This window comes from Vespa crabro, chromosome 14 (assembly GCF_910589235.1).
Source record: "Vespa crabro chromosome 14, iyVesCrab1.2, whole genome shotgun sequence".
Classification (NCBI taxonomy): Eukaryota; Metazoa; Arthropoda; class Insecta; order Hymenoptera; family Vespidae; genus Vespa; species Vespa crabro.
In genome coordinates, this window is record NC_060968.1 from 4,431,021 (window position 1) to 4,451,842 (window position 20,822).

The window sequence follows — 20,822 nt, forward strand, 5'->3', positions numbered from 1 at the left end:
ATTCCTCATTGATCAGACAATCTTGTAAAAGTTTAATACAATTGTTCAATATGAAGGTAAAGGAATGTTTGGGTAATAACGAAGGATATTCCAAGCTTAAACAACAGGCTTCTACGGTGAGACATAAGAAATTGTTATAAGGAGTTGTGTTATTGAAAGTTTTCGATCTGAAAGTATATGAGAATACACTTTCTTCAATATATTTCTTAGCCAATATAGAATATTCGAAACTAGTTGAACGTAGAATCATATGACGTAAGAAATCTTCATGAAGAAGTGAGAAATTCGAAAAGAATGTTTTTAATTCATTTGATATCGTTGGATCATCCTTGATCATATTTAAAATAAAGAAACAACGTCTCTCATAATCATAAATGTTATGCGATAGATAAAAGTCATCTCGCAATGGTGGCCAAAGTAATACAAAATATATTTTTTCCATTGGCTCTAAGATATTTTCTAAATCCTCTATGATCGCCCTTTTTATCGATAAATCGAAATCATTTGTATGATATAACAAAATGTGATAGATCATTGAATTTATTTCTTTGATCACGTCGTTAATCAAATAATACGATACGTCCGTTCGTTTCCTCGTCGATGACATCATTTGTGCAAGAGGGACAAGTAAGTTTCGTGCGTTTATTTTTATTATTGATCCATCAATAATATGTTGCCATTGCCATTGATCGCATACATCGTTTAACATTTTCGCTGAGCAATTAAGAATGCAATTTGTGTTACGTAATATCCTTACATTTTCTTTTAAGTAACATAATAGAATATTGTTTATTATGTCTTCTATCGTCAATATCTTGTTATCGACCATGATAAATAACAGATCTTTGAATTTTTTCACGTTCCATTCTACGTTCTCCAAACATATTGTTTTTAATGTACTACTCAAAAAAGTTTCATTCGAGTCTTCTCTTATATTCATTATTGGCGATAATAGTAACATATCCTGAGCTGATATCATAACGTTTTCATATTCGGGATAACCTATGGCTATTCTTAATATAATCCTTAAGACCTTTTTTGGACTCTTTAAAAGAAACATTAGAATTATTTTCAATGTTTTTAACGACTTCATATTCGTATGTCTTATGATAAAATCCTTGAAGATTTCTTCCGTGTATAAAGATTCTAAACAATTTTTACCATCGTGTTTAGTTATATATTCTACTATGATCGAATAAATGGATTGCAAGTTTTGATGGATCAATACTTCAGTAACAAATATATAAACGCGTTGTTGATAATCTTCATTACCTGCTTGAATAAGTACGAACGTTAGATACTCCAGTAAATTTAAACAATCATATTTGTCTAATAATGATTTTTTCCATATTTCTTTCATACTATTCAATATAGTTTCATCCCATTCTTTGTATCGACTGATCAATTCTTTAACACATTCCTTTTTACCTTGTACCGTGCCATAACGTAATTCTTCCAAAGTTAAAACTGAATTAATCTCTTCAGATATCGGTTTGGAGGATAATTGTTGCAAGCATTCTATCAAATGTTCATTCTCTGCTAATTCCTTATTGGCTTTAAAAAATTCAACCAAATAATAACATTCATTTCCAATTGCTTTTTGTAATGTTATCGTTGGATTTTCTGTGTCATCTAATTCTGCCCATCCTAAATATATGTTGCAGTCTATCTCTTTGACTTTCTTTAAAAGTAAATTCATTAAATCTTGACGTATTGTAGTTATAGCCTGGGTAATAACTAAATCATCGCATTTCACTATAGGTTCTTTTCCAAATGTAATTTTATATATTTTCCCAATGTCCTCGGATATTTTAAAATTATTTCCGATATTTTCTTGACAATCTTTGACTATTTTAATAATTCGTTTTAATAATAATCCATAACGTTCGTATTTCTTTAAGACTGAAACTTTTTCCATACGAATAATCTTTTCATCGTTCAATAATAATATTAATTCTTGAAAATATGCAGTCATATTTTTAACATTTTGTATGATATTCGACGATTGACTACCATTGTTTGCAATCAAAATAAATTTCTTATAAACATTTATTATTAATTGAAATATGACATTTATTGCTCGATCAAATTCAAGTTCTTCAACAGTTCTTCTGATAATGTCAATTATTTCAATACACAAATCTAATGGTAAATGAACAATAGATTCGGCCAAAATATCTTCATATTCCAAATTCCATAGAATTTGTATAAATAAATATGGTGACAAAGTTGGACACATGTCTACCAAATGTCCATGTGCCATATCCTCTCCTAAACGCTTTTGTACTGTAAAATTTGTATTTAACATTAAATATTTGAATGCACTTACACATTTTGGATTTAGGATTAATTTGATGTCTTCAGATACAAGATCAAATGAAAGAATAATTTCTGATATAGATTTGCACAAATTATTAATTTTAATCGTATTCTCTATGGTTGTACGAGCTGTAAGAAATATTAATTCCTCATTTCCTTGGTTCTCTTTCATAAGATACATTTGAATTTTTTTCTGTAGATCATCCATATTATTTGGCTTGTTAAGATAATGATTATAATGTGAACTAAAACATGAACAAATTAAATTAAATATATATCTAAAATTGTTATTATATAGACATATCTCTTTAAATTCATATAGATTATATTCTCTTATAATATTATAAAAATTTGTTTATACTTACGTCAATTTGTTTATCAGTAAAGTAGATTATATTGATAATGCCAATCGTTAGGTTATGTAATACCAATCTATCGAATTTAATTCATATTGTCATTTACGCGTAGAAGATTCGACTCGACGAAACGATTTTACGTTTATCCTGAAAACATGGTTCGCGCATGGTACATGGACGACAGTGATGCTGACCAAAGATTGGAACACCGAAAGGAATCATCGGATCTTTTGTCAATGGCGGATTTGTATGCTATTAGTGGTGTAGAATATTTTAAGGTTAAGCAATATATAACATATTTTACAGATAAATACTTTGCAATATTGATTCTTTGTTTTTATTTCATATATCATAAATAATTAAGTATTTTTGCTATATTTATATTTATATATGTACACTGCTTAAATATGGCTCTTTGCTATATTTATATATATATATATATACACTGTAGGTGGATCATGAGCATTATTTAAATGATTCAACATTGACAGAATTGAAAAGAAAACGTGGATATACTTATGAAGATAAAATAACATGCTCCAAAGAATGTCTCGATAATTACGAAGAAAAGGTAAAATCAAATTAACATATCTCTTCTATTCTTTCATGTATAATCTTTTTGGCTAATCATTGAAATATCAGTTAAAGAATTTCTTTACTGAACATCTCCATACCGAAGAAGAAATACGTTTGGTTCTGGATGGATCTGGTTATTTTGACGTAAGAGATAAAGATGATCAATGGATTCGTATTGAAGTCAAACCAGGAGATATGATCATTATTCCCAGTGGTATATATCATAGATTTACTTTGGATACTAAAGTAAGTCATTCAGTTTTACTTTAAGGAAAAATAGAATTATAATGTAATCATCATTTTTCCTTTTTCTTTTTATTTTTATCTGAAACGTATCAATTTGTTTCTTCTTTAGGATTATATACAAGCTGTAAGATATTTCATAGGAAAACCTGTATGGACACCTTATAACAGACCAGCTGATAATATGAATTGTCGTCAACAATATCTTGAACAATTAAAAAGCGGTTTCAAATCCAAATAAAAGTTTCATAACACTATGATATGCAAGTTAATCGTGCATTCCAAAAAAAAAAACATGCAAATTTTTCAATATTTTGATTAAGCCTAACATAAAAATTTTAATTTGTAAACAATGTTTGTTTATATATAACTTCAATTTTATATCAATGGGTCTTCCAATAATGTACATACAATAAATATTCATATATATATATATATATGTATGCACACAACATTTAATATTAAAATTAATAATTCCTAATTATATAATCCATGTTATTTTTTATTTTATTGTAGATTATATATACATACATACAAGATATATACACAAAATACTGATAGCACTTTTTCAAAAAATTTCAATCATTCGAAAGATAAATATTTTAAGTTTCAAATATAAATAAATTAATTTTTTTACAATTTCAAGGTATATCATTTTTTCACAAGAAAAAATAATATTTTATCATTAATTTGTACTTAAGATGAACTTATCAACAATATAATGAATTAATACAAAACGTGAAGAAATTTTATTCTAATGATTAATATTTCATATTCATCCAAAAAATATTTGTATGTTAATTCTCATGATTAATATATTTTTGTCAAAGAATAAAATGATAAAGTAGACAATAACAAAAAAAAAAAAAAAAAAAAAAAAATACATATAAGTCATCATATACTGTCAATTTGATATTTAAGTGATTTGTTGATATTCTTCAATTGTTAAAAAATATGTAGAAAAGTTATTTATAACATTATATATATATATATATCGCTAGAATCGAAAATCACGTTTTCTATCTTGCTAAAGTCCATCTTATTTCAAGTACTATAATGTCATTATATCAAAAGTCAGCATTAACTGTAAAATGTGATTCAACCTTTTCTTGCATAACTCCAAACTTTTGATATTCTCCGACCTTCTTCTCAAAGAAATTTGTTTTACCTTCTAACGAAATTTGTTCCATAAAATCAAATGGATTTTTAGACATATAAATCTAAAAGAATTTAATTGGTTATTTTTTTGTTTTTTGTTTTTGTTATATTTTGCTAACAAAGAGACAAGAAAAATAAAGAAATATTTTATTATATTATTGTATACCTTTTGACAGCCAAGTTCAACAAGTAATCTGTCTGCAACAAATTCTATATATTCACACATAAGTGTACAATTCATGCCAATCATTTCAACCGGTAGTGCCTTTGTTAAAAATTCCTTTTCAATTTCTACTGCATCCTTTATAATGGAGGTTACTCTTTCGCAGGAAGGCTTTTGTACAATATGTTTAAACATTAAGCATGCAAAGTCACAATGTAATCCCTGAGGAAAAATATAACGTTAGGAATTATATTTTCACAATTGCATTATATAATAAATTAGAATATTTTTTTAATACAAACCTCATCCCTAGATATTAGTTCATTACTAAAAGTTAGGCCTGGCATTAGGCCTCTCTTTTTTAACCAGAAAATGGCTGCGAAACTACCACTAAAAAATATTCCCTCAACAGCAGCAAATGCAACTACACGTTCTGGAAATGTCGCGCTCTCATGATTGATCCAATTCAATGCCCAGTTTGCTTTTTTGGCAACACAAGGAAGAGTTTCGATAGCATTAAATAAGAAATCTCTGTGAGAAAAAAAAAAAAAAAAAAAAAATTAAACTTTAATTCACGTATGGAACGATAATATATTATTGCTAATATTTGATTTATTTTTACCTTTCTTTAGGATCCATAATATATGTATCGATTAATAACGAATACATTTCCGAATGGACATTTTCCATAGCTACTTGAAATCCATAGAAACAACGTGCCTCTGTAACTTGTACTTCCTGACTAAAACGTTCTACGAGATTTTCATTTACAATTCCATCAGAAGCAGCAAAGAAAGCCAAAACATGAGTTATGAAATGCCTTTCATTGGTATTTAAAGTTTTCCAATCGACAATGTCCTATAGAATAACATTTTAAATATGTTTGATTTGATTGATTGAACAAATAAAAAAGATATAAATAAAATAAATGGGGGATTAAAATTATAAATACCCTAGTAAGATCAACTTCTTCAACAGTCCAGAACGATGCCTCTGCTTTTTTATACATTTGCCAAATATCAGGCCATTGTATGGGAAATATAACGAATCTACGTGGGTTTTCTTTCAATAATGGTTCTAATTCAGAATTAAATTCATTATCTTTCAGCTGAATTTTTTGTACGGCCTTCGTTTGATTAATCTAAAAGAAGAATAATTATATTGTTAATGTAAATTGAACATATACAAAAAAAAAAAAAAAAAATAACAGAAAAATAAATTAATAAAGATAATCTCCTTACTCCAACTCCATTTTTTAAACTGTTCTCCTGGAAAACTGGCGAATTAACACATAACTTCTTGGGTGATGTCTAAAATCGTGTTAATAACATATTAAATCTTAAGAAAGTTCAATGATATTATTATGATAAATCGATATACTAATAATCATAGATAACTTAATAAAAAAAAATATTAAACTTACATTTTTATCATCATACCTTTATTAATGACATCATGAAAAATTATGTTTAGTTAAACATAACCTCATATTATAATAATGTGCAAAATATGATAGATGACATCATAAAGGAAATTTTGAAATAATTACAAAATTGACAGTAATAGATTATTACACATTTTACATTTCAACATTGTGTTATTTAAAATCTTTCATAATTTTCAATGTACTGATCAAAATCCTTAAATATAACAAATTAAGCATATTTCATATACATATATATGTATGTATACATATATATATATATATATATAAATTTTATATATTTTCTATAAGAACACAGTATCTAATCATACTAAAACATAACCTATAATATAATACATACGATGATATAAAATTGATTGAATGAATTAACTTCGATTCTATCAATTTTTAACTTATATTTTATACATTTTGAATTCTTGATTTTAATATGACAATAAAATCGTTTATATAATAATGTAGAGATTAGTTAAGTGTAAAATGTGTAATGTATTTAGTAATCACAGAACTTAATCGTTCTTATATTAATTTTTTTTTATAGTTATCTAGTCACCAATATTTTTCAATACTATATATTAATACTAGAATGCATATATGTTCTAATTGTATGTGATTAAGAAATATTTGAAGATAATAAATAGATATAATAAATAGATATATATATATATATATAATTATATATACATATATAATTATATAAAAGTAATATAGACAGGAAAATGATAAATTTATAATAGAAAAATGTTGGAAAATAAAATTTTTAGAATAAATGCAAAATTGAATTGAATTGAATTGAATTTTGTAAGGATAAAAATTTTTCTTTTTTTTTTTTTTGTTTCTATTAATAATATTGGTCTACAAATGTTAACGACGTACGATTAAATGATTAAATCAAATAATTGGAATAAAATTCAATGTTTCAATGTGAAATATCTCAATGTTAAAATAATCGAAATAAGATATTATTTTATAAATACATATATTGTCAATATTATTATAATGCTTATAAATTTACCTTTTCTTTTAAAGTAATATCTTCTACGCGTTTACGAATATTTTCCTTGGTTGATAATTGAAGTGGCATTTTTTCTACGTAGTTTTATCTGAAAATTTGTTCAATGATATTCGTAGAAGACTGAATAATCCAGCCGGACACCTTCGTATATAATCTTAGCTTCAATGTTAAAAAATAACGCTATCCGAAGTCATGATTGGTCAGAAGTTTATTACTTTGCTGCTCAGATTGCAGCTACCAATTAGAATATCACAATTTCCCGCCAAATCATAGCTGCATATTAAATAAGCGTATTATTGTTGATTTTTTCATGTTAATACATCAAAGATATTAAAAAGAATTTTTCGTAGTATTTGGTTCGTACGAATTACGAAAAATTGTCTGTAAATCCTTTGGAAAATAGTGATCGCTTTCCCGCTTAATTTTCGAGTTTGCGCAGAAGTTTGTAATGAAGTTAGATACATTTTCTCATTTATGAAATATCGGTGTATTTATTATTTTACGGGAATTTACTGAAACTCTTATCACTTTAAATTTTATTTTTTTACCAACTACTATGAACACTTCATTAACTGTCGGTATAAAAGTACAAGTATCGATCTGTTTCAAATAATATTAAAACAATGAAATATATTATTATATGTAATTTTTTTATTATTTTCTAACGAATACTCAAAGTTCAGTGAGCATTATTCTTATTTTTGTATTTTTAAATTTGGAATCGATAATAAGTGATGGAAAATATTTTGCTTAATTGTTATTACTATTACTATTACTACTACTGTTATTAATCTTATTATTACTATTATTTTTATTAATATCTTCCTGATTACTTTCACAGATACAGGATTCTGTAAGATGTAAGCGGGTATTCGTTGTATAATATTCTTATAACTAAGACGAGATTTTATTCATTAAAATCGATCGAAGCATTATGCTCGTACTAATTATTGCTGTAAAATATTATAAAAGTAAGGTTAAATGAATATAGTTTTAAATGTCAAATGTAACCAATCAGAGAGCGTATTTGAGGACGACACTAGCGAATCTATCGGCGGCAAGGTTTAAACAGAATCCTATTCTTCCGCAAAAATTTTCGATTACTCTTCTATATAACATAATTTTCTTCGGTAACGTTACCGCAAATTTGAGAGCGTTGGTTCATTTGTTTATACGTTTTGTGTACGGTGTCAGTTGGATAATTGTTTATCACGAATAAATAAAATCTATAATTATTTATTGTCATTTGGAAATTTTATCTTACATGACACACATATTTAGCCATAATGTTTTTCATAAATTAACCAATTGATGATTATATTAGAATATTATGCAGTAAATATTAATAGGAAGTTATCAAATTTTTGGACATAGTCATTGTTATACTTTTCAGAAAGTGTCTTATAAAAAGTTTTGAAATATTGTTATTAATACAATGGCTTTGCATAGTGTACCACCAAAGAGAAAAGAGATTTATAAATATGAAGCTCCATGGTCTTTGTACAGTATGAATTGGTCCGTAAGACCGGACAAACGTTTTCGTTTGGCACTTGGCAGTTTCGTAGAGGAATATAATAATAAGGTACAAATTGTTTCATTGGACGAAGAGACTTCTGAATTTATAGCCAAAAGTACATTCGATCATCCTTATCCAACGACAAAGATTATGTGGATACCGGATAGTAAAGGTACAATTTCATTTGTATAATATATTATTTGTATTTTTAATTTGTTATATACAAGCGACTCCTTTTCTTTTTTCTTTTTTTTTTTTTTTTTTTTTTTTTGTAGGACTATTTCCCGATCTTTTAGCAACCTCGGGAGATTATTTGAGAGTATGGAGAGCGGTAGAACCAGAAACTCGTTTGGAATGTGTTTTAAATAATAATAAAAATTCAGACTTTTGTGCGCCATTGACTTCGTTCGATTGGAACGAAGTTGATCCAAATTTAATTGGCACATCGAGCATAGACACCACCTGTACTATTTGGGGATTAGAAACGGGACAAGTTTTAGGCAGAGTAAATGTTGTTACTGGACACGTAAAAACACAATTAATAGCTCACGATAAAGAAGTATACGATATAGCATTTAGTCGTGCCGGTGGCGGAAGAGATATGTTTGCTTCGGTTGGTGCCGATGGATCCGTTAGAATGTTTGACTTAAGACATTTGGAACATTCAACTATTATTTATGAAGATCCACAACATACTCCATTACTCAGACTCGCATGGAATAAACAAGATCCTAATTATCTTGCTACTATTGCTATGGACGCATGCGAAGTTATCATTTTAGATGTTCGTGTTCCATGCACGCCGGTCGCAAGATTAAATAATCACAGGTGTTTATTATATATATTTTACTTGATGTATATACGAATTATATATTGCGTATATTATTTGATTTTCAATTTATAGAGCAAGCGTTAATGGTATTGCTTGGGCACCGCACTCTTCTTGTCATATTTGTACTGCGGCGGATGATCATCAAGCATTAATTTGGGATATACAACAAATGCCTAGGGCCATAGAAGATCCGATTCTTGCTTATACAGCAGCGGAAGGAGAAGTAAATCAAATCCAATGGGGTGCTACGCAACCCGATTGGATTGCTATTTGTTACAACAAAGCGGCAGAAATTCTTAGAGTATAAAAATATGACTTCCCGAGACTTTACTTTTTTTTTTTTTTTTTTTTTTTTTTGTTCTATTTGTTCAATTTTTAAATTATCATTTAATTTTGGAATTTTCATTTTATCGAACTGGATGGATAAATCTTCCATTTATTTAAGATTTTTAATAACATATATGTATATCTGTGTATGGACATACGCTACATGTAAAAAAAGAAAAAGAAGAAGAAAAAAAAGAAAAAAGAAAAATAAATAAACGTATGTGCATACATTATATATACGTAACTATATAATACGAACATTGTATACATAGTATATTGTACATATGTAGTGTAAGAATTTTCTTTTCTTTTTTTTTTTTTGTTGTTTTTTGTTTTTTGGTTTTTATCTTTTTTTTTTTTTTTTTTTTTACAATATGTTATAACTCTCTAAAGAATCTTCAAATCTATGACTGTACATTATTAATAATGTGTCCAGTCAAAATATCAATTGAATATTTCTTACTTGTGCAATTAAGGTTTATTTAGTTGTACAATGCTGTATCTTGTTATTTATTGTATATATGTCTATATAGTCCAATGTATTTATCGATATTAATTGAGGAAAAAAATATTTATCTATAGCAACTTTTTTTCATCCTTCCAAGGAGAAAAATTCTTGTATATCGTTATATAAAATATGATTGCCATTACTTCGCAATATGTTTATAATATAGTATATTATTAATTAAGTTATTTAGCGTATTTTAAACATTTAAGAATTCATAGACGAACCGTAGCAATTCGATTACTTTTAAATATCGTATCGATATATGTTATGAGAACTTTAAATATCGACAATATTTTTAATGTATCATTGACTATCATCATTATATTATCTTCATAAGACATTTGCATCAATGTTTTAATTGTTTGTGATTATTTAAAAGTATTTTATAATAAAAGCGTAGTATTAATTTTAGATATAAGATTTTGATACTCTAGGAGGTAAACTAATATATATATATATATATATATATATATATATGTATATATATGTATATATATATATATATATATATATATGGCTGTTACTAAAGAATTTTTTATATATGCAATAATTCAAATTTCAATATAAAATTTCAGTAATCAGTTGAATAGCGTGTTCTCTCATTAATAACATCAATTGTTAAAAATAAAAACATTAATGGAAGTCATTCATTATAGTTTCTCGTAGACAATATATTTTATTGATTTAATTTTTCAGATAGACGGATTAATTTTATTAATAAATTTTTTTATATTATAATATCATTGAATTTCTAAATAAATAGTCAAATTTTATATTTAAAAAAAGTGAAGTGACCACGTATAAGCGATAATATTAAAATGATGATAATAATGATTATTGTATCATTTAATTATAATTATAATCTTGGAATAATGATTGTATTATGATACAATTGATTTATGTACAAAAATGCCTTAATTTATATAATTATCATTTTAGATCATATATACAGCATTGTATTTCACAGATTATATGAACGAATAATACAACATGATTATGTAATATTATTGTTTTTTTTTTTTCTTTTCTTTGACCGATAAATATGTCACAAATAATAATAATAATAATAATAATAATAATAATAATAATAATAACAACAACAACAACAACAACAACAACAACAACAACAATAATAATCATTCGACAAATTTATTCTACATTTTGTACATCTACTTCAATAAATAGTATGAACTCTGATACAGAGCAAGCCTTTCACAGTCTAAAAATTGAGCAAATGACTGTGCATTAGTATTTTCAAAGTAACTATCTGAGGATTGTTTACATAAATACATTCTTTGTATTCTTTCGAAAGCATATAATCCTTGTAATATATTCACAATATATTAATATATTGATTTATATGTGAATTATACAAGACAATGTCAAGTAAATTGCCTAACTAATACAACTTTCTTATTTGAATATCAAGATAAGAATTAAAGATTTGCATTTAGAACACACATTTTTGCTATCTTAATTAATTTTAAATGTATTATTTACGGTGTATTTAAATAAATCTTTTTCTTTCTTTCTTTCTTTCTTTCTTTCTTTTTTTTTTTTTTGTACACTCATAAATACATACATCCATGTCACTCGTTCAAACAAATGAATAATTTAGTAAATATTAAATAGAAAATTTGTAAACAGATCATTTTTTATAAACTAAGCCTAAAAAATTTTGTTATATATTAGAATTAATTAATATTAATCTATCATTTCGTACATCGTTAATTATGTCCAGAGTTGTGTATTCAAAATAGATTTGCATTAATATCTTGTTAGAATTTGATAAAATAAGAGTAAGCGAAGTTGCATGAAGTTTCTTATTAGAATATCTTTGAATTCACTGAATTCATATTCTACGCAACGTTAGAATAAGCTCAGTTTCTTTTCTTTCTTTCTTTTCTTTTTTTTTTTTTCTTCTTCTTTCAGATATATTCTTTACTATCTTGAGTATCTATTATCGCCGATGAAATATAAATGATACGTTAACAGGAGAAGACTAATTTTATTAAATACATAAACTTTTTTTTTTTACTAAATACGATTGTATCCTCAGATATAGAGTACAATGAGTTCCTCGAGGCTTCCTTCTGTTCACAAGCATTTTCATTATCGATTCAGAAAAGATCAAATTTGTTTTTGTTTGAAAAAGAAAATCTATCCAAATTCAAGTTAAAATTTCATCATATCACTTTCATTTAAACAATCCTAATTAATAATAATAATAATGATAATAATAATAATAATAATAATAATAATAATAATAAAAAAAAAAATCTATGGAAGAAATTACCTTCTTCTTTTTTTTTAGCACCCAACAATAATTAATTAATTAATTAATTACTTGAATAATTAATGAATAATTCAAACTTGTATATAGTTGCTTATCAAAAATATTCTTCCGTCTGATGGACATTAAGCACTATTTCATGGAATACAATTTTTTTTTTCTTTTTTTTTTTTTTTCTTTTTTTTTTTATCGACTATGCAAAAAATAGGAAAAGAAAATGAAGAAGAAGAGTAAAACCTTTTCTTATAAAACGCATAATTTGCTTGCAATATAATGAAGATGTAGAACCGTGCAAGCCATAGTAAGCATATTACCCATCGCAATGGAAACGTGAACACGTCGAAATGCATTATGTATTTTGAGATAATGTGGGCAGTGCTTCAAAGGACCAGGATTATGTCGGCCAATTTCATTACCTACGCCTGCGGCTCGTTCTAAAGCATTTTTCTGAATGATCAATTGCAAAAGTGGTGGTGTAAGATACAGACGTATTAATAGTTCCAAGAAGAAAGCTCCTGACATTCCAATGACCTAAAATTTATTATCATATTATCAATATACACACATATATATATATATATGTGTGTATGTGTATTTATATATAATTTATTTTAAACAATATTTCTTAATTATAATATTATTCATATATTATTATAAATATAAAATAATATTATTATATAATTTAAAATATATTATAATTATAATATAATTTTATACAAACCTGAATAGTTAATTCAGTATCCCATGTATATATCGGATGATGTTTTACGAATATGAGTAATGTGATTAAACTTAAGCATGCATTGATGGTGAAGTAACGAGGGAAGAGTACACGTTGTACCTCACCAAAGGTATGTCGTGGAAGGGCAAAATATAAGGAAAGACCTATAAACAAATAAATAATATATTGGATTGATATATCAATCAATAAAAAATATTAAGCTTAAGAAATATAAATTTTTATATTACCTGAAACAAAAGTCATCCAAACTTGTGCACCAAAATGCATGACAAAAGAAGCGAGATAAATGAAAGATGTAATTCTTGAAGAGTTAGTTACATAGATCTTGTCTCTTGATGGTACTAAGATTGATGTCACGAAGAGAACGGCTACTATCATGATAATGTGTGCTGGTTGAGCCGTATAAAAGAGAATTCTAATAACAAAAATAAATCATTTTTGTTATTATCAATTATTATTTTCATTATAAAAATATCAATATTTCATAATTATTGTACACATATATAAATATATTTAAATATAAAATTGTAATATAATCAATTGTAAAATAATCAATTTTAATTTCTTTATTTACGATGCGTTAAGTAAGAGTTTATTTAATAATAACATAGTTCGAGTACTATTAATTTTAACTTTAGCATACTACGGCAGAACGTGGAGAATATATACATCAAATGTATACATTGAAAGGATAACAAACCACAGCTTGTGCAGATTGTAAAGGCGAGAATATTTAGCATGGCCTGAATAAGTATGTCAACCAAACATCTATCCTTATTAGACGGAGAGACGACTATTTTTAAATATGAAAAAATAAATGGAAACCGCAAAAACAGATGTATTATTTATATGCATAAATCGTTACAAATTTTTATCCATTAAAAAAAGAAAACCTTTTTTTTTTTTTTTATTTTTCATTCTCAAATTCATTTAAATACAAATTTTGCCGCCGCAATCGATATAAAAGAATCGATACAGATCTCGAAGTTCCTTTTTTTTTTCTTTTTTTTTCAAATCGATATTTATTTTCAAATATTAATTTTTTGACGCCACGAATTTGATTAAAGAATCAATACTAATCTCTCAATATTTTCATTTTATCAAATCATTCACAAACTTTTTACCTAACATGATTAATTTATGATAAAACAGTTAATCTGTTTTATCATCTCGAATGTCTTACCATATTTCTATCGCAATAACCACATCTTCTCGCGGTCGTTATCATATATTAGAAATCGGTATATCGAAAGAGACGACTACGAATAAACGAATCGATATCTCTTCGATTTTACCTGTCGAGAAATAATAATAATCATTCGAATTATTCGTCTTCAAAGGTAAAATATTCTTCTCTTCTTCTTTTTTTTTTTTTCTTCCTTCATTTTAAACAATCTTTTTGACTCTATTGTTTCTTATTTATTTATTAATTTTTTTCTTTTTTTTTTTTTTTTTTTTTTTTTTAATATTTATGAATTCATAACCATAATACTTTTAATTTTTTTACTTTATCACTTTACAACGCAAAATATATGTATTTTAAAAGAAACGTTCGAAATTAACTTTTGTAACAGCAGCTTGAAAAAATGTTTTATATATACATATACATACACACATACACAAACTTAATTTTATTTTTGCTTACAAGGCACGTGTAAGAAAGTGATGAAATTATTTTTTTTTCAGCTTGTTACTCTCTTCTAAACGATATTTAACTACGTTTCTGCGAACTTTGCTCAAGTAACCAGCCATCGTAATACTTAGGTATCTTTTGCTATATATATGTGTGTGTGTGTGTGTGTGTATGATTCAAATAAAAGTGTGTATAAACGTAACGGATCTTATTAGCGGATTTTGCTTGCTTGGAACTAGGCCAATTCATGTCTCTCCAATGATGCGTAAAAATGTTCTATGATTGCGTAATTTATTATCTATCTAACCATTATTATATTCCAACACACACGTATATGTATTTTATGTAAATTTTTTTTCCTTTAAATTATTAATATAGAAATTTTTAAGTGGTTGGAAAATTTATTTAGAAATTTGTTAACCTCTAAAAAAAAAAAAAAAAAAAAAAAAAAAGAAGAAAAAAAAAATTAGAAAGAACGTGATACAAAAATAAAAGAAAGAAAAGAAAAAGAAATATCTATAAACAATATCCATTGTGTAATCATCGTAAATTTAAAAGTTATTTATCTGATCTTATTGAAAAATTCTTTTTGTCATTAAATTTTCGAATCGATTAACCTCGAATTTCATTTCCTGCTTAAATGTTCGATAATTGGGCAAGACTGTCGTGTGACGTAACGATAAGGGAAATAGACGCTACATACATGTGTGTGTGTGTGTAATGATAAGGGAAATAGACTCAATATATATATATATATATATATTATCTAACAGATTTATTTTTCGAATATATACATACATATATATATATATATGTATATATCTCTATATAAAGCAGATTATTCGGAAAGTGCCTTGAACTATGATTAAGACGTGTGTATGTCCGTATATATACATTTTATATGTATTTATATGTATATAATTTTTTTAATATCTGTAAGCTCTGAGAAATATATACGTCAATAATGATTGTATCTTTTTTCTCTTTTGTATGCTTAATTTTTAGTGTAAATAGATAACTCGTAATTTTTTATTAAAATTAGACACATAATAGAGTAATAAAAATCCCTCTCTCTCTCTCTCTCTCTCTCTATATATATATATATATATATATATATATATATATATATATATGTATGATTTTTTTTATTTAGTTTACTTTAGTGTTATTTGATCAATAATCTAGATTAACCTCATTTAAGGTTAAATACTACTCTGATCAAATGCCATTTGTATTTAGTAAATATTACATAATATATATTATAAATAAATGATAAATATATGTATATATGTACAACTTCCTTTCCTTCCCCATACATACATATATATCGGGAAGATTTGAATGAATGATTTACAATGACGTTAAAATATTCCACCTGTTGATTAGATTCTCTTTTTTACTTATCATATCATAAATGTGCTGACAATATGCAATTTTTTTCCTGATGTGTTAAGAGAGAAGAGATGGAGATGGAGATAGAGAGATATAAAAATCGTCACGAAAGAAATAATAACATTAAAGAAAAAAGTCATGAATCATAGATTACTTTAATGAAATATTTCTCATATCATACATACATACATACATACATACATATATATATATATATACACACACAGACGATATACGTGACTTCGATGAAAAATCTGGATTTCTACAATCGGAATGATTTTAATTCTTTTTCTCCGATAAAAGGAAGAAGAAAAAATATGAAATCTCTTAAAAAGTCGAATCATTATTTGACGAGTTTCAATTTGTTGATCTCGTTTCTCGTTCAACAATACGAATTTGATAAGACATCATTATGTATATATGTGTATAACCTATAAAGTGTAAGAGAAAAGTGAATGTGAAGAGAGAGAAAGGGAGAGAAAGAGAGAGACAGAAAAGAGATACAATCCATACCACCTATCTATGTAAATAACCTATAAAGTGTGTAAGAAAACAAAGAGAGAGAAAGAGAGACATGCATCTACATTTGTGTATATGTGTGTGTGTGTGTGTGTGAGAGAGAGATAGAGAGAGAGAGAGAAAAAGAGAGTGGACCTTGGCTCGAAATTTAAAAATCATTCATCAGATATTCTACGTATTTTACTGAGCTACGTAGGTAGGTCGTAATCATATAATAGAGAATCGCCAATTCCCTTACATCCGTTATTTACGGAACGTGAACGAAGGACAGGAAAGAAAAAAGATAATAACTTTTACATACCAGACAAGCTTAAGGTTTAATTCTGAAAGATTGCAAAGAAAAACTCAATTGAAGAATGTCGATATAATAATCATTTGATATTAATTGAAAATATAATTAGAAAGTATTAATTATGCAGAAAATGTGCATTTATGATTCAGTGATTCTCAGTTCTTTTCCTTCCTTCCTTCCTTCCTTCATTCCTATTGGTTGTTGCGCATATATATATATATATATATATATATATATATATTTTAATATTTAAATTTTTATCAAAATATTTATATAAATCTTTCTGGATATACGCAATTTCTTTTTATTTATTTTTTTTCTTTATTTAAATATTAATAGAAAATATTAAATTAAGGTGAAAATGCGTTCGAATTTAATGATTCTCAATTCTTTCGAATCGAACATTCTTATTGGTCATTATACATATAAGTTTTAATATACAAATTATTATCGAAAAAATGATTATAAATCTTCCTGAAGATATCATTTCATTTTCTTCAAATATTAATACAAGATATTATATTATATAGAAAATATATTTGGTGCCTCTCAATCTTTCCGAATCTAATCACAAATCGAGACCTTTTTGTTTATTGGTTAGTACGCATATTACATAAACTTTAATATTCAATTTTCGATTGAAAAAATTGATATATAAATCTTCCCGAATACAGAATAACTTTCCTTTTATTTAAATATTAACACAATGATTAAAAACGAATAAGTAAATAAATAATTCGTTTAGATCAGTGCTTCTCAATCTTGTCGGAAATGAAACGAAATCGAATCTTCTCATTGGTCAGATTATACAGCAGCAGAGGACATGCACAAGTTACCTTGCATATTTTCTTTCTCTTTAATATTCAAATTTTAATAAGAAAAAAAAGTTCTCCAGACATAATCGTCGATTATGCACTTTCATTTCCTTCTCTCTAAATTTTCTCCCTTTTTTTTTTTTTTGCACTAGATCACCAAGATAAAGTTTCTCACGTTATTGCATCGTATCGATTTGAAAAAAAAAAAAAAAGAAAAAAAAATAAATGCGGGCTAATGAGAATCGAATATCATTCCCATATACATATATATATATATATATACTTATATATATATATATATATATATACATATATATTCGAATATACATATATTATATATCGAGTTATCAAGAGCAACGGGGAAACGTGCAAGACGACACGCAACCCATCGTTTAGATTGCACACACCCATACATATATATATACACTTGCAATCTTGATTTAAGCATCGATCAAACGTCTAGCATGTATATATATATATATATATATATATGCATACGCTTTGAATACGTGAGAGAGCTATGTCCATAGACACACATACACATGTATGTTCACGCCTGAACGAGTAGTGATACACTACGTTACAGTGTGAAGAAGAAGAGACATGGAGGACACGAAGAGAGATTGCTTGGAATGAACTAAATGCTTTGCTACTATTTCTATTTCTCGTCTCATATTTATTTCCTCATTCATTAAATTCTAATCATTTCAATAAAAAATATCCAATCAAAAATTGTAAATAAAACAAAATTACTGTGACAATAAATGAATGAATCAAATGAAAAAAAAAAAAAAAAAAAAAATAAATAAAAAAATAATAAAAAAATTAAAAAGTAATAAAAAATATAATACGAATAATTTTGTTCTATCGAGAATTGTAAAGAAGAAGAAGAAAAAAAAAAAAGATAAAGGGAAAGAAAATAAACAAATAAATAAATAATGACTCATAAGAAAGAATGAGTGTAAAGTAAATACTATCGTTATGTATTTCATTCATAAGAGGATTATTAACCTCCGTTCATTCGTATTCCAAGAGTTATGTGAAATGTAAATATACATTCTCATTTTTTTTTCCCATCTTATTTCTTTTTTCATTTTTTCTTTCATTTATACAAAAGTTCAAGATACGCTTCGGGTCCAATTATTATTACACGGACGTACCGATAATATTAATCGAGGTAAGGCAATTTAATTATATACATAAATAAATACATTTATGTGAATGGTAAATTGTCGATCATCAATATTATGATTTATTTACCGACTGGTATTTTACTTTTTTGCGCGGGAAAATGTTATTATTCAAAATAGATCGAAGAAAAATTTGTCCACAAATAATAAAATGAGACTAAGGAAAATTTTTTTCACCTCCTAATGTAATAGCAAATTTGTTAAGTTTTATAAATACATATTACAAAGTGGATGTGAATGACAATGATGAATGGCGAACGAAAAAGACGAATAGTCTTTTCTTTTCTTTTTCTTTTTTTTTTTTTCTTTTATTTTATTTATAGTTAATAATTCTCCTATGAATTTCTACGTCCACAAGAATGCAAGGTGACCTATCCATCAGGCGAGCATTAAACTTACTTTCTACTAATGATTTCGGCAAGTCTACTGCCATTTTGTTTTCTTAATTAAAATTAAAAGATTAAAAGTAATATGGGAATAACATCCTTCGTAAAAAGTTAATTAATGATACTTTATAAATAAATTTAAAAAAAAAAAAAACAGAAAAAAAAGAAAAGAAACGATTTCTTTTAATATAACATTGATATCGATCATTATCGTCATCGCAATCATAGTTACTCGCTTACGAAATCACGATAATAATAATAACAATAATAATAATAATAATAATAATAATAATAATAATAATAATAATAATAACAATAATAACGCGAAGAACATGCATATACAATAATACTTACTTAAAAATTTTACTTCTCTGTACAGTCTCGTAATATCTCGACAGGACATTAATAAATACGCTGTATTTGATGGTACTAGCAGTAAGGATATCGTCGGCTATATCAGGTGAAAAAAATTGATCGACTCTACGACGTTCTTGAATAACTTGAAGTTCTCTAGCAATCATCTCATCGTGAATCTTCATATATTTTTCTTTGGCCTTTTTAAGTTTATTATTATTTTGCCGTTGAGTATTATTTTCTTCCTGTCGTATTTCCATCGGATTGAATGTTTCGTTACCGGCCAATGTACGGACGCACATTTTTTTATTTTTTTATTTTTTTCTTCTTTTTCTTTATTTTTCTTCTTTCGTAAACGACAACGACAACGGCGACGACGACGAAGATAACGACGACGACGACGACGACGACGACGACGACGACGACGACGACGACGACGACAACAACAACAACGAGGACGACGAGGATGAGGAAATTATACGAGGACGTGAAAAATTTCTAACGTATAATTTTTGTATTTAATAACGTTTGATCGATGACAGACACTTCTCGAAAAATATTTCAAAGCACGCATATGTTTGTCTATCGTTCTTTCGTAGAAATACCGATTCTACCGAATAACCTCTCCTCTCGTCCGGGTTTACCGCTGCAGAGTGCGCTGCTCTGCCACTCGCGCTCCACTTTTTATCTCGCCCCACCACCTCGCACAACTCGCGGGACCAATCAGAATGCTCGAACGAATCGAGAGGGAT

The 20,822-nt window shown here is 26.4% G+C and overlaps 5 protein-coding genes across 6 annotated transcripts in view; 2 read left to right on the forward strand and 3 right to left on the reverse strand.

Annotated features, from left to right (window-relative positions):
- LOC124429102 overlaps positions 1 to 2,825 on the reverse strand; it is a 4,690-nt gene extending 1,865 nt beyond the window's left edge. The window contains exons 1-2 of the mRNA XM_046973943.1: positions 2,685 to 2,825; positions 1 to 2,564 (exon numbers count right to left, since the gene is read on the reverse strand). The exon at positions 1 to 2,564 is cut by the window's left edge and continues 1,865 nt beyond it. Coding sequence (XP_046829899.1) covers positions 1 to 2,527 — 2,527 coding nt within the window. The 5' untranslated portion in view covers positions 2,528 to 2,564; positions 2,685 to 2,825. The remainder of the gene's footprint in view (positions 2,565 to 2,684) is intronic.
- LOC124429106 (1,2-dihydroxy-3-keto-5-methylthiopentene dioxygenase) lies at positions 2,697 to 3,791 on the forward strand. Its single transcript, XM_046973952.1, has 4 exons — positions 2,697 to 2,953; positions 3,127 to 3,246; positions 3,318 to 3,497; positions 3,607 to 3,791. Exons 1-4 carry the CDS (start codon positions 2,831 to 2,833, stop codon positions 3,733 to 3,735), a joined length of 552 nt encoding a protein of 183 aa, XP_046829908.1. The 5' UTR covers positions 2,697 to 2,830; the 3' UTR covers positions 3,736 to 3,791.
- A 532-nt stretch (positions 3,792 to 4,323) lies between these two features.
- On the reverse strand, positions 4,324 to 7,429 carry LOC124429113 (ribonucleoside-diphosphate reductase subunit M2 B). 2 transcript variants are annotated; one of them, XM_046973955.1, is made up of 7 exons: positions 6,255 to 6,474; positions 6,057 to 6,125; positions 5,768 to 5,956; positions 5,438 to 5,673; positions 5,118 to 5,346; positions 4,819 to 5,037; positions 4,324 to 4,714 (listed from the first exon to the last, which is right to left on the reverse strand). In XM_046973955.1, exons 1-7 carry the CDS (start codon positions 6,270 to 6,272, stop codon positions 4,562 to 4,564), a joined length of 1,113 nt encoding a protein of 370 aa, XP_046829911.1. In that variant the 5' UTR covers positions 6,273 to 6,474; the 3' UTR covers positions 4,324 to 4,561. The 2 variants fall into 2 exon arrangements, with proteins under 2 accessions (XP_046829911.1, XP_046829910.1); XM_046973954.1 differs by lacking the exon at positions 6,255 to 6,474 and adding an exon at positions 7,272 to 7,429 and having other exon boundaries at positions 4,326 to 4,714.
- A 943-nt stretch (positions 7,430 to 8,372) lies between these two features.
- LOC124429114 (DDB1- and CUL4-associated factor 7) lies at positions 8,373 to 10,330 on the forward strand. The gene is made up of 3 exons (XM_046973957.1): positions 8,373 to 8,959; positions 9,063 to 9,615; positions 9,692 to 10,330. The coding sequence occupies exons 1-3, from the start codon at positions 8,707 to 8,709 to the stop codon at positions 9,924 to 9,926; spliced, it is 1,041 nt and encodes a 346-aa protein (XP_046829913.1). The 5' UTR covers positions 8,373 to 8,706; the 3' UTR covers positions 9,927 to 10,330.
- Positions 10,331 to 11,587: 1,257 nt separating this feature from the next.
- On the reverse strand, positions 11,588 to 20,721 carry LOC124429116 (transmembrane protein 205). Its single transcript, XM_046973961.1, has 4 exons — positions 20,071 to 20,721; positions 13,717 to 13,904; positions 13,469 to 13,632; positions 11,588 to 13,278 (listed from the first exon to the last, which is right to left on the reverse strand). The coding sequence occupies exons 1-4, from the start codon at positions 20,370 to 20,372 to the stop codon at positions 12,991 to 12,993; spliced, it is 942 nt and encodes a 313-aa protein (XP_046829917.1). The 5' UTR covers positions 20,373 to 20,721; the 3' UTR covers positions 11,588 to 12,990.
- Positions 20,722 to 20,822: the final 101 nt, after the last annotated feature.